This window comes from Pelmatolapia mariae, linkage group LG22, assembly GCF_036321145.2.
Source record: "Pelmatolapia mariae isolate MD_Pm_ZW linkage group LG22, Pm_UMD_F_2, whole genome shotgun sequence".
NCBI lineage: Eukaryota > Metazoa > Chordata > Actinopteri > Cichliformes > Cichlidae > Pelmatolapia > Pelmatolapia mariae.
Genome location: NC_086245.2, coordinates 2,089,726 through 2,103,493, shown reverse-complemented (window position 1 = coordinate 2,103,493; position 13,768 = coordinate 2,089,726). Strand labels below are relative to the sequence as shown.

Genomic DNA, 13,768 nt, shown 5'->3' with positions numbered 1-13,768 from the left:
AAAAAGATCTGGATGTCAATGGAAGAGAACAGTGGTGGATGATCACAGAATAATTTCCATGGTGAAAAGAAACCCCTTCACAACAGCCAAACCAAGTGAACAGCACTCTCCAGGAGGTCGGCTTATTGATATCCAAGTCTACAACCTTCCCATTGCTATTCGCAGGTCTCATTCCATCCAACCATTTAAATCACGATTAAAAACTCACTTATTTAACCTTGCTTTTTTGGCTAGTTAATGCCCGTATTTTATACTTAACTCCAATGTTATCCTCGCATATAATATATACTGAATACCCATGTGTTTTTAACAAGTTTGATTTGATATTCACTTTTACTCTTGCGTAATTAGTGCCATCAACCTGTTAGCATAGTCGGTACTTTGTTAATGGTCTTATACTATTCATGTTTTAACCTGCTGTTTTATTGTAAAGCACTTTGGTGTACCGTTGGTTTTTAAATGTTCTATATAAATAAAGTTGTATTGTATTGTATTTTATAAAGAGAAGACTGTATGAACATAAATACAGAGGGTTCACTGCAAGGTGCAAGTCACTCAAAGCCTCAAGAATAGAAAGGCTAGATTGGACTTTTCTAAAGTTCTAAAATAAAACATTATTTGGATAGATGAAACCAAGATCAACCTCTAACACTGATGGGAAGAAAAACATATGGAGAAGGCTCATGGGCTCATGATCCAAAGCGTGCCATATCATCTGTAAAACACAGCGGCGGAATTGCAATGGCTTAGGGTGCATGGCTGCCAGTGGTACTAGGAGATTAGTGTTTATTGATGATATAACACAGGACAGAAACAGGTGTTCAGAGACATACTGTCTGCTCAAATCCAGCTAAATGCATTTGAGGTTCATTTCCATAGAGATTTCCATAGAGAATTTCAAACACAAATTTAGACATAAATTTCTGTTGGCCTCCTTAATAAATATGGAAAAACAACAAAATAAAGTTTTGATGTTTTTCTCTCACTCAACAGTCAACAATTGAAGCAAATATAGGACATTATTTTTACAACAGTAAAAACTTACTTCCAAATTCCAGTCTGGTTCCTCCACCGAACGTGAACCACAGTGATACAAACTCAACGAGGTGCCATACAAAAACCTCTGACTGTAGAGAGACACGGATCTCTGTCTCTGAAACAAACAAACTCAACAAATCATTTACTTCCTGTGTAATTCTGACATGAAGCATTCTTTAGTAAAATTAGACAACCTTTATTTTTATTTTTCCATATTGTTTACTCATTTCAATCCCATCTATATAAAATGTTAATGCGTGCAATATTGTGACAAACTGGCTGATCCATCAATCAACCATATGACAAAAGTAAGTGAAATTTTATTTATGTTGCACCTTTCAAGACAAGGATCACAAAGTGCTTCACAACAAAATAACAGAGCATTAAAGTGATAGGTTGTTCTAGCACAAACCTATTGCTGGAATGAGACAATTCTACTACAACAGCAAAAGCATTAGAAAGCGTTAAACACCAGGCTGAACTCTTTGGGTAATCTCGTGCACGAGGGAGAGAACCGTGACGAGCGCTGTTCCTGCCGCTCGAACCCCAGTCACTCTCAGTTAGCTCCCCTGTAGCACTGCTCTTTATTGTGATTATATGAATACGCATAGGTTCATTAACATATGACATCTTACACAGGCATACATGTGAACAAAGAGTACCGTCTGTGTGTAGTGTGGGTATGCGTGTGTGTGTGTGTGTCAAGATATGGCCCTGTGAACGCCTTCTTAAAAAGCTGGTGCCAGGAGTCCAGCGGTCCGCCTAAACAAAGGGCTCTTATACTTAAACAGATACAGAGTAGGTGTCCTCCCATACTATATATCAGAAAGAGAAGGTACGACCTCTCTCATGACCTTAGAATGTGTGTGCATGCCAGAACACTCTGGAAGGCACACAGAGTCTTTGCAGCCTACTAAGGATCAGACCTCTATCATTATACAATTGATTATATACCTCTAAGCATATATGATTATATATTTCTAAGCATAAATGACAATCCAACAATATAAACCTAACATAAAGAAAATAGTTTACTAAAGTCAAGTCTAATAACATGACATTTGGTTGTTTCTTAAAAGAGACCACTGCGTCCACGGATCTCAAACTCAGAGTGAGAGAGTTCCAGAGTCTGGGGTCACTGTGGTAAAAGCTCTGTCTCCTTTAGTTTTCAGCCTCATATGATGTACAGTAAGCAGACCTGATCACAAGAACTCAGGGACCTGCTGTGGCTGTATGGCTGACAAAGTTCAATGATGTAAGCTGGTGCTTGTTCAGGAAAGACCGAACCAGAATCTTGAAGTGGACACTGAGTTCAATAGGGAACCAGTGCAGAGCAATGCTGTAGACACTCGAGGGACTGTTTGCTTGCAGAAGGGAATGATGAATTACAGTTTTGAAATTAATGAATAAAGATTTCCAGTTCAGAGGATGACACAATGGTCGTTAACTTAGCAATATTTCTTAAGTGATATAAACAAGAGAGAACCAGAGATTTGACATAAGATTCTTAAATGAATGCAGAGTCAAGAGTTACCCCAAGAGTTCAGAGAGAGGTGAGTAAAGGACACAAAGAGCTTTCATTTAACTGAGCAAAAATTGGTCCAGGGAACAGACAAGGATTAAGATTTTATCTTCATTAAGTTGAACCACAAATCATTCTTTAAAATACTTATATTAAATAACATGCGAGCTGATTGATCCAAGTCCCTGCTGGAGTCAGTCAGATCATTTCCATAGAGAGGCACTTTGCATCAGCAGCACCATGCTCCAGTGCTCTGGGAGAGTTTATAGTCCTGAGAGTTGAACACTGCATGACTGACAGCTGTCCTTCATCACAACAGAAGCCACAGAAATCCTCCTCATCAAAAACATGACTTTGATCTCCGTCCTCATCTGGACTCTCCTCTGCTGCTGCTTCACAGGTAAAGTCCAGAGAATCAAACTCCTCTCCTCTATCAACATCTGTCCCTCTGAAATGAAGCCCACAAAACCATGAAGCTGCTTTATGTTTTTGTCTCTGTATCCTCAGAGTCCAGAGGACAAATTACACTCAGCCTGGAGCAATGAGCTCTGCTGTGGGAGGATCTGTGAACATCAAGTGTAGGACCAGTCAGAATGTTAATGTTAATAGCAACTACCATATTTTAGCCTGGTACCAACAGAAAGATGGAGGAGTTCCTGAATTGCTCATTTGGGGTGCTAGCAATCGACAATCAGGGATTCCAGTTCGTTTTACAGGCAGTGCATCAAACTCTGACTTCACTCTGACCATCAGTGGAGTTCAAGCTGAAGATGCAGCAGTTTATTACTGTCAGGGTCATCACTACATAAACAGTCAGTATTCGTTCACACAGTGAAAAACCGTCGTACAAAAACATCCCTCAGTCAGACTGAACAGAAACTGCAGTAACTTCCAGCTGCAGCAGAGACTGACACAGTTAATTGAGGACACACACACACACACACACACACACACTGAGGTGAAACTAAAACATGTTTAAAATGAATGATTGGAGGAAATTTTTCTGCATCAGTTTTTCAGCATCCATCTCTATCCCATCATGATCCCACATTTTATCTCTTTTCCAAAAACATCAACATGAACTGAGCTGTGACACCTGATGAGAAAATGTTCAGCCATCCTGTCTTCACCTGAACTTCACACACGTCTCAGCTACTCACACTTAAAAATGACACACATGAAGACAAAGATCAGCATCAGAATCCTTCACAGTCAGCAACACAAAAACATAAGACGACGCTCAAAATGTCCTTTTATAATATTTATATTTATGGAAAAGAAAATCTCAGTGTCAACCAGAATCATAAAGAAGCTAAAGTTTCCTCCTGTATGTTTAATAATTATTGAAGATATTGTTTACTGTCTAAACTTCTAAACCTTATACACGGACACACACAGATACAAACAATACAGATAACAAAAATACAAACAGTCAAATCTTTCAGTTTTCAGTCAGGACACAGAGTCACACAATTTAATTTTTTGATTTCTTGTCCATATTGACTGTAAGGTTTTATATTTGTCCTAAAAATAAAAATAAAAAAATAGACTGTGGTCTTTATAGATCACAGTCCAGCTGAAAGTATCCACACATGATTAGCCTCATATTACACCCTTTAAACACTAATATTGAACCTTTAAACAGTCAGTGCAAAGAACCTCATTAATGTTGATCAATATGAAGGTTATGATCCAGTTTATTTTCAGTTGCATTGTCCCCTTGCAATGACAGCTCATCGCTCGTGCTGCATTACAATGTAGATTCGACCAGTCGGCCCCAATACAGGAAGTCTGGCTTGAGGAGACTCGCCCAGCTCTAAATGCTGGTCCTCTGAATGTCCACCCTGCTTCCACTGAAGGCGTGAACATACAGATAAATGTTCTCTACCCATCACAGGAAACTAGAGGCAGAACTACTTATTCCGTCTGCATGGGGTTTTTATATATGTTCTTCTTCTCTCCCCTTCTCTCCTTCATGTCCACATCATAGAACATTACATCACCCTATTTTAGGCCATACCCGGGACATGTCCACTTTTCACGTTCTGTCGGGGCGTCCGGGGGGATTTTTAAGACTGATGAAAATGTCAGGGTTTTCTTATAGGCCTACAGTGGACCCATATGTGACACCATCCCCGAGGTGCTGCTTTGTGAGTGGTTGCTGTGCGCTCACAGATGGTCTGATGATCTTTATAAGATGCCAAAGAGTAAGTGCATCTTTTCAGACAAACTGCAAAAGAAATTTCCCTTTTATCGCCACGTTTGGAATAAATGGGAGGCGGAGTGCACCGTTTGCAGAGCTGGCACATACGTTTGTGTGTCTAACAAAGGTGATGGAAATCTTGTTGCTCACAAGGACACAGAAAAACATAAAAAGGCTGTGCAAGGCGAAAATGAATCTAGTAAGTTTACTGAGTTGTTTGTTACATCTAGGAAAAACGAGGATGCTGCGGTATCTGCAGCAGAAGGTGCACTGGCATTTCATACTGTGAAGCATTACAATCTCTACAGATCCATGGATTGCACTAGTGTGTTGCTAAAAAACACATTTGCAGACTTTAACACAGCTAAAAAGTTCAGCAGTGCCATTAATGATCCAGTCATGTGACATTTCTAGAGACGGAAGTAACCATGGAGCAGAGAAAATGTTCCCAATCATAATTACGTACTTTGACTGGAAGATTGGTGGCGCGCAAACAAAATTAATTGAGGTGAGAAACACCTCAAATGAGAATGCAGAAACCATTACACAATACCTCACTGGTAATTTTTCTTATACAGATGAGGCATTATTTCTGTGCAATTATTAATTCCAGAGGTTTTCAAGTTATTTTTTTGCACTTGTTGACTTGTAAAAGCCTATATAACATTTTTTTTTTATTTCCCCATTCATTAACCGCACAGAGAAGGCATTGTTTAAATATGTTAAACATTTCTTTACAGAAACAGAATTATTAAAATTCTTAATGACTGGACCAAGTGTCCTCTTTTTTTGGAAATCAAAATATATGGTGACTCAGCCTGGAGCAGTGAGCTATGCTGTGGGAGACTCTGTGAACATCAAGTGTAGGACCAGTCACACTGTTTATTTACACTGGTACCAGCAGAAAGATGGAGGAGTTCCTAAACTGCTCATTCACTCTGCTAGCACTCGACAATCAGGGATTCCAGCTCGTTTTACAGGCAGTGGATCAAACTCTGACTTCACTTTGACCATCAGTGGAGTCCAGGCTGAAGATGCAGCAGTTTATTACTGTCAGAGCTGTCACTATACCAGTCAGTATTCATTCACACAGTGAAAAACAGTCGTACAAAAACCTCGCTCAGTCAGACTGAACAGAAACTGAACTGACTGCTGCAGCTGGAAGATACTGCAGAGACTGATACAGTTCACTGAGGACACACACAAATTTTATCAGAGTTTTCCTCTGAAACTCAGTTTGAAAAAAAAAATACAAAAATGTTTTAAGACTATAAACAAGGCCTTATTGAGTTTTACAGGAGTTAAGCAAGAAGGTTGAGCAGCTAGAACATGGAGGAAGAGAAAGGGTCAGAAGAGGCATCGAAGGCCTTTGTAGTCAGACAGTAAATTAGACATACAGAGGGATTTTAAAAATAGGCCAAGAGTAAAGGGAGTGCACATTGTGATGTGTGGGACCATGAACATCATTGTTTGTCCAAAAAATCGTTTGTCCATCATTTGTCTCCCTCCTCTGCACATGTCCAAACCCCTTTAGCCTTGCTTCTCTAAATTGTCCCTCCCAGTGAAAAGATGAACATCTTCACCTGTGCCACCTTGAACTTGGCCTCCTGTCTTTTTGTCTGTGCCCTCGTCTCCAAACCATACATCATAGCAGATCTTCCTTCTGTCACAAATCACCCCTGACACTCATCTCCACCCACTCCACCCTGCCTGCACTCTCTTCTTCACCTGTCGTGTGCACTGTCTGTTGATTTGGATGGGACAGGACACAGAACTGTGGCCTTGTATCCTGACTGTAAAGGGGTCAACAGCCATTGCAGAGAAAGAGAGAGAGAGAAACTGTTCAGTGTTTCACTTCCCCTCAAAGTTCATTAACCATGGCAACAGATAGGCATCATTGCCAATCCCCGTCAAACTTGTAAGGAGATATTTTATTCATTTCACATATTCGTGTTTAAACGGTTAATTAAAAATACCAGATAAAAGAAGCAGAAATGTCTAAAATGATCAAAATTTGGATCCAAATTTCAAAGATGGGAGACTGTGGTTGAGATTTCCATTAGGAGTGGCGAGGATGGATAAGATTACACATGAGTACATCCAAGATTAGAATTATTACATATAAGAGAGCTCAGGTGATATACAGCTGTCAGGCAGGAGGAAAAGAGGAAGATCTCAGAGTACGTTCATGGATGTAGAAGATGACACTGTAGTGACCCATAAAGGGAGCAGTGGACGTCAGATGGACGTGCAGATCTTCTTATCTCAGAACATGATCAATTCTGGACATTTGGACGCCCAACACTGACCCAACCTGGATGTCAATATGATGTTCAACATTTAAACTTTCGACTAGGTCATTTTTTGGAGGTCATGTTCACGTTTTTTTCTATTTTCTTTTTTCTTTAACTAGTTTATTTATTTCGATGAATCAACTTATTTGTTTGGAACCAGATTAAAACTGCTATTTAATGTGCAGTTGGATGAACAATGCTGTAGACATAGGAGGAAGTTTTATGCTTGCAGAAGTGAATAATTAACAAAATAAAAGAATAACAATTTCCAGTTCAGAGGATGACTCAATGGTGCTTAACTTAGCAATGTTTCTAAGGACAATACAAGAGACAACCAGAGATCTGACTTGAGAATCCTGAATGTATGCAGAGTCGAAAGTTACCCCAAGAGTCCAGGCAGAGGATTTATATGTGATTAAAAGGGCTTCCATTTCACCGGGCACAAATCTGTCCAGGATTCAGACAAAGACTTCAGTTTTATCATCATTAAGTTGAACCCCAAATGATTCTTTAAAATACATATTTTCAATGACATGTGAGCAGATTGATCCAAGTCCCTGTGTGAGTCAGTCAGATCATTTCCATAGAGAGGCACTTTGCATCAGCAGCACCATGCTCCAGTGCTCTGGGAGAGTTTATAGTCCTGAGAGTTGAACACTGCATGACTGACAGCTGTCCTTCATCACAACAGAAGCCACAGAAATCCTCCTCATCAAAAACATGACTTTGATCTGCGTCCTCATCTGGACTCTCCTCTGCTGCTGCTTCACAGGTAAAGTCCAGAGAATCAAACTCCTCTCCTCTATCAACATCTGTCCCTCTGAAATGAAACCCACAAAACCATGAAGCTGCTTTATGTTTTTGTCTCTGTATCCTCAGAGTCCAGAGGACAAATTACATTGACTCAGCCTGGAGCAGTGAGCTCTGCTGTGGGAGGATCTGTGAGCATCAGGTGTAAGATGAGTCAGAACATTTATAGCAGTTATTTAGCCTGGTACCAACAGAAAGATGGAGGAGTTCCTAAATTGCTCATTTACTATATTAGCAATCGAGCATCAGGGATTCCAGCTCGTTTTACAGGCAGTGGATCAAACTCTGACTTCACTCTGACCATCAGTGGGGTCCAGGCTGAAGATGCAGCAGTTTATTACTGTCAGAGTTTTCACTATCCTGGCAGTCAGCGTGTGTTCACACAGTGAAAAACAGCCGTACAAAAACCTCCCTCAGTCAGACTGAACAGAAACTGAACTGACTGCTGCAGCTGGAAGATACTGCAGAGACTGATACGGTTCACTGAGGACACACACACACACACACACACACACACACACACACACACACAGAATTAAACTTCAAATAACACACATGAAACATGAATTAATTTTAGAGTTTCTCACTTTTAGAAAAATAGTATTTTTTATGTTTGACTTTAATTTAATGACATTGAATAAAATAAAGGAGGGTCTCATTATGTGTCACATGCAGGTTACAGTAACCTGTCACCATCTTTGGCTGCCTCTGCTACACCCAACAGGAAATAAAGCTACAAAACGAAAAAGATTTTAAAACTATCTATAGCAGGGAGGAACTTTTGGCTGTGACTGTTTATTGATTTATTGCTTTATTTGTTCATGTATTTTTTTTTACTTTTTTTGCAAGTTTACAGTCTGATGTGATACAGCACATGTGATTCTCTCAGTAAAAGTTACAGAAGGAGAGATTTTCAGTGTATGGAAGCATCACTGCTGAACCTGAAGGATGATTATCAGACAGAAGAGCAGCTGAATGGAAACACATGAAAACCACTATTTGAAGACCTCAGTTTTTATTTGAAGTATTAAAACCATCAACAGTGCCACAAGCATGAAAACATGAAAACTATCAAAGCAATACAGACACAGAGGGAGCAGACTGAGAGAAGCTGCAGACTAAAGCCAGTATCAGAGTCCCAGTGAGTCAGCTCAGGACTGGGAACACTGGTCTGTCATCAGAGTCTGTGAGAGTGGAGTGTGGGAGCCCTGGGTGGCCTCACAGGTCACAGAGCCCACCTTCTCCCACTGGTCTGCAGGGAGCCTCAGGGTGCTGCTCCAGCTGTAGTGGCCGTCATTCTGCAGCGCCCCGGGGCTCCTGCTCTCCTCTCCACTGCTGCTTCTTCCGTCCACCTTCCAGGACAGCCTCCAGTCTGAGGGGAAGCCCTTGTTGGCCACACACATGACTGTAGCCTTCCCCTGCTGCAGCTCCTCACTAGAGGGCGCCAGCACGGTCAGGGAGGGGGGGACTCGACCCACTGCAGAGAGAGAGAGAGAATAGATGTTAGAGAAACTGGGAGTTTGGGTGAAACTGCTCTCCAGTTGTTTCACTTCTCTCTCTGAGCTTGGTAACCATGGTAACAGACAGGCTTCACTGCTGAACCATGGCAACAGACGAGTTTCAGTACCAAAGATAAAAATATTAAAGTGTTTCTTTGACTTCTGATGTTCTCGTGTGTGTTATGTTTGAATTATTAATTAGTTTTACAATAAAATTAGAAATTAAAATGTCAGGATTTTGTCTTGTTTTTGCTCCGTTTGAGAACAATAATATAACTCTACTTACTCACATATTAAAATCCATTATATCAGCAAACCTCAGACAGCTCACTGTTAATGTGTCATTAATAATGTTAAATCTTTAAGAACTATAAATTTTAAATGGATGTCACATTATTTGTAGCAAAAGGTTGAAGACAAAACTTTTATGGAAATGTAAAATATATAAACTTTTTCTACTTTTCTTCAAGAAAAAAAACCTTTTGAAAGTTCAATTTCCAGTAAAAATAAATGCACAAGACAATTTTAGTCTGAATTCAAAATTTACACTGATATTAGATTTTATATGATATATATTTTATATATTTGAGAAACATGAAGTATTTATGTAGAAGGAAATGAAATTAACCTTAATGATACAGGTTTGAGCTTCATAAATGAGTCAAATGTACTTACAGTTAACATCCAGTCTGGTTCCTCCACCAAAAGTCCACCACAGTGATACAAACTCATTGAGCCGCCGTACAAAAACCTCTGACTGTAGAGAGACACGGCTCTCTGACTCTGAAACAAACAAACTCAACAAAATAATTCACTGTTTGTATAATTTTATAAAAATAAAAACTGAAAAAAGAAACAGTGCAACCTGATTTTAAAAGTTGCATTTTTAAAATTAGATTCACAGTTCAGATAATTTTATTAATTCCAAAATTTGTTTGCAGCTTTCCCACACTACCTGCTCACATGGTCAAACTCACACAGCCTACAGTCTTTAAACAATAATCACAAGCACTGTTGCAGATCAAGGCAGAGATAAACAAGCAATGAGGTCAAGGAAAAAGTAAATAAATACATCAAAATGAACAAAAATGTTCAAAATAAATAAACAGAATATGAAGGGTAAATGTCTCAAAATGAACAATCACAGAAACATTCATCTAAATGACTCCTGTCAGCGTTCAGGAATCTAACAGCTGAGGGAATGAAGGATTTGAAGTTTCTGTTTGTTCTACACTGAGGTACAAGGTAACAGTGACCTGAGAACAACTTCCTGAACTCAGATGACAAAACACGTTCAGGATGGATAATAATGTTTTTTTCCTTCTTCATTTTCAGAGTGAACACAAATCTCTCTGCCTGACCTCCGTGGTTTTGGAGCAGGTATTTATAAATAAAACACTGAACCAGCAGTTCAAGAAATGACTTTCTATAAATGGACATTAAAAGTGTCATGGTCAGGGTGAGTTGGCTGTATTTTTCCATGATGTCTCTGTGCTTCCACCTCTGGGCGGAGCCCTTGTCAGCACACCTGCCATGCTCACCTGATTGTGATCCAGGACAAGCGGCAGTATTTAAGACCAGCATCAACATCTCTTCTTTGCTGGTCCGTCTGCTCAAAACATGTTAGTCACTGTCACTGGCTGGGTTTCTGACCCAGCGCTCTGAGTGTATTTTGTATTTGTCTTATGTTAGATTTGTGATTATAGTTCATGTGTTATTCCTATTTAACTTTTAGTTGAGGTTAAAGTTAGCCATTATTTATCACTGTCTCCTTGGTTTCTGTGTTTGGGTTCTTGTCTAGTTTATCATGTGTGCCAAGTCTGTTAAGCTGGTATTGTCTTGTCTATGTTTCCTGTTTTATTTTGTAAAGGTCCTGTGTTTCCCTTGATCAGTGTGCTTAGTTTTACACCTCCCCAGTGTGTCATTATGTGCATTTGTGTCAGCTGTTTCCTTTGTGTTTCCACTTCCCATGATCACCTCTTGTGTATTTAGTCTCTGTGTTTCCATTCGTTCCTCATCATGCCGTCTGTTTCCTCACCCTTCTTGTCACCTCAGGTCTTTCATGATGTGGTGCAGAACATGTTCATCTTTCTGGTTCTCATAGATATTTCAGAGCTTCTTTCATGTTCCACTGCATCATGTTCATAGTAAGTTATAGTTATTTCAGTTTTTCACCAGTATAGGTTTAAGTTTAGTTTTGTTCTCGCCTGGTTTTCTGTTCCTGAGTCTCAGACAAATACAGGCTCGCTTTTTGTTGGAATTCTTCTGTCTCCTCGTCTGTGTCCACACCTGGGTCCTCCACACACACGCCACATGATCTGCCCCCGCAGGAAGTGACAGTTACAGGCCGCCTTTGCATCTCGTGCTGTGTTTAACTTTCCTTGTTCTCCTTGTGCTCTCAGTAGCTTCTCAGATCCATCAGTCACATTATCAGCAGTTTGCATACCTACCTTTACGCTGGTCATGCTCATGCTGCTTCATGTTCACGGACTCATGTTTCATCACCTGGAAGTTTAAAATGAGGGGCAAGTCTCTCCATCAGAATATGAGGCTGAATCTACCTTTTGAGCCCCAACACCACTGGTACTGGGGACAAAGGGGGGTGATTCTGTTTCATTAGATGTAACACAAGGTCGGCTATGTACATACCAGCATGTGTGGTATCCACTGAAACCTCTGAATCTCAGCTAAATGCTCATATAAACCATTTCTACAACCACCAAACACAGTGAAAACAACAAAACAATTAAAAGAGCAGTTGTGTCATTTTGCAAAACTTGCGTAAACACAAGTTGAACCCCATGTTCACTCCTCAGCATCTAACAGGAAAATGAAACATTTTCCTGAAGCACAGATCTCACAGATTCTTCATGCTCTGATCAAAATTCACTGAACCAGCTGCAAAATATCACAAATATGTCAAAAAAGTCAAATATGATAATCAAGACTTATGCATGCCATTTCTCTGTAGCTCATTTCAAAATATTCTTGAAACAAGCGTCTTTAGGCATCTAAATAAAGTTAAATCATTTCTGCTGTTCAATAACTAAGAAATTTCAATTCACAGATGGTACCAAAATGTGCCTATTGGCAAAACGCCTGACTATGAGTTTATACAACCCACTGTAACATTTCGGTGTTTCACTTCAGCAGCATCAGTCTTTGCACAGATGATGTTCAAATGTTAATCACTGGTTTTCTGGAGTTTATTTGCTAGTGAAGCATATTTAGAAAATGGTTATATGCAATCAAATCCAAAAATAAATTGGGCGAGGAAAACGAATCTACGTGCTTTTTCTGTGTTCCCGCCTCAGTAACTTTGATACAGTAACATCTGCTGTAATATTTACGCCTTTGATGAAATCTCACAAGTGTCGACTTTATTTGATACCAAGATTGTTTACACAGTGTTTGTAATTGCAGAGAAATATTCTGTTTATTTTGGACATGTCATTTTCAAACAGGAACCTCAGAAAGACCCTGTTGTCTCCCTTTGAGCCTCCTTCTCCTCTCACCTCCCTCATTATCAGCTCCTTTTCCTGGAATGACAGAGACAAAAACACCTGCCTGCCCAGCCTTGATTACTTAATATTATCCTGATACTGATTTTATTTATCTAGTTCGGGACATTCTGTTCGAACTCCCTTTGGACCTGAAAATATCCTTCTAACCGTTTTCTAGTGTGATGTGTAAGCATGCAGCAAAAAGAGGCCCTCTGCTCTTCTACGTCAGTTCTCAATATTTCAGTCCAGACATAGTGCTGGACGAAGATTTTGAGCCTCAAAACACCAACTCGTAAAAAGGGCACATGCGATGTGAATATAAAAATAAAAGTGGAAAATGTATAACTTCTTTAAAGAGCTTTAAAATGGTATGAAAAAAATAATGTTGTAGGAAAATTAAGTGGGTTTAAATAACAGACATTCAGAAAGGAACAATTTCAAAATAAATAAGTCTGTCTTGACAGTACATTATCCTTTAACTCTCACATCAATAATATCACTCGCTCAGCATATTTCCAACTCCGTAACATCAACCGCCTCCGCCCCTTCCTCACTCCACATGCCACTGCTATTCTCGTCCATAGTCTCGTTACCTCTCGGATTGACTTCTGTAACTCACTCTTATTTGGCCTTACACAAAAATCCATCAACAAGCTTCAACGTGTCCAGAACTCTGCTGCCTGTATTATTACTAGGACTCCCTCTACTCACCACATCACCCCTATCCTGAAGCAGCTTCACTGGCTCCCGGTTCAACTCCACATTAATTTTAAAATACTCCTTTACACATTTAAGGCTATTCATTCTCTCTCCCCACCATATCTCTCTGATTTGGTACAGATGTCCATCCCATCCCGGTGCCTCAGATCCTCCTCTTCTCTTCTTCTTTCTGTTCCTTC

General features: G+C 39.8%; 1 gene segment (V, D, J or C); it reads right to left on the bottom strand.

The window, feature by feature from the left end:
* Positions 1–8,865: 8,865 nt before the first annotated feature.
* Positions 8,866–11,847, bottom strand: LOC134619870 (Ig kappa-b4 chain C region-like). The segment is given in 3 exon segments: positions 8,866–9,344; positions 10,042–10,149; positions 11,817–11,847. Coding segments are annotated over 3 exon segments (465 nt in total).
* Between the last annotated feature and the right edge of the window lie 1,921 nt (positions 11,848–13,768).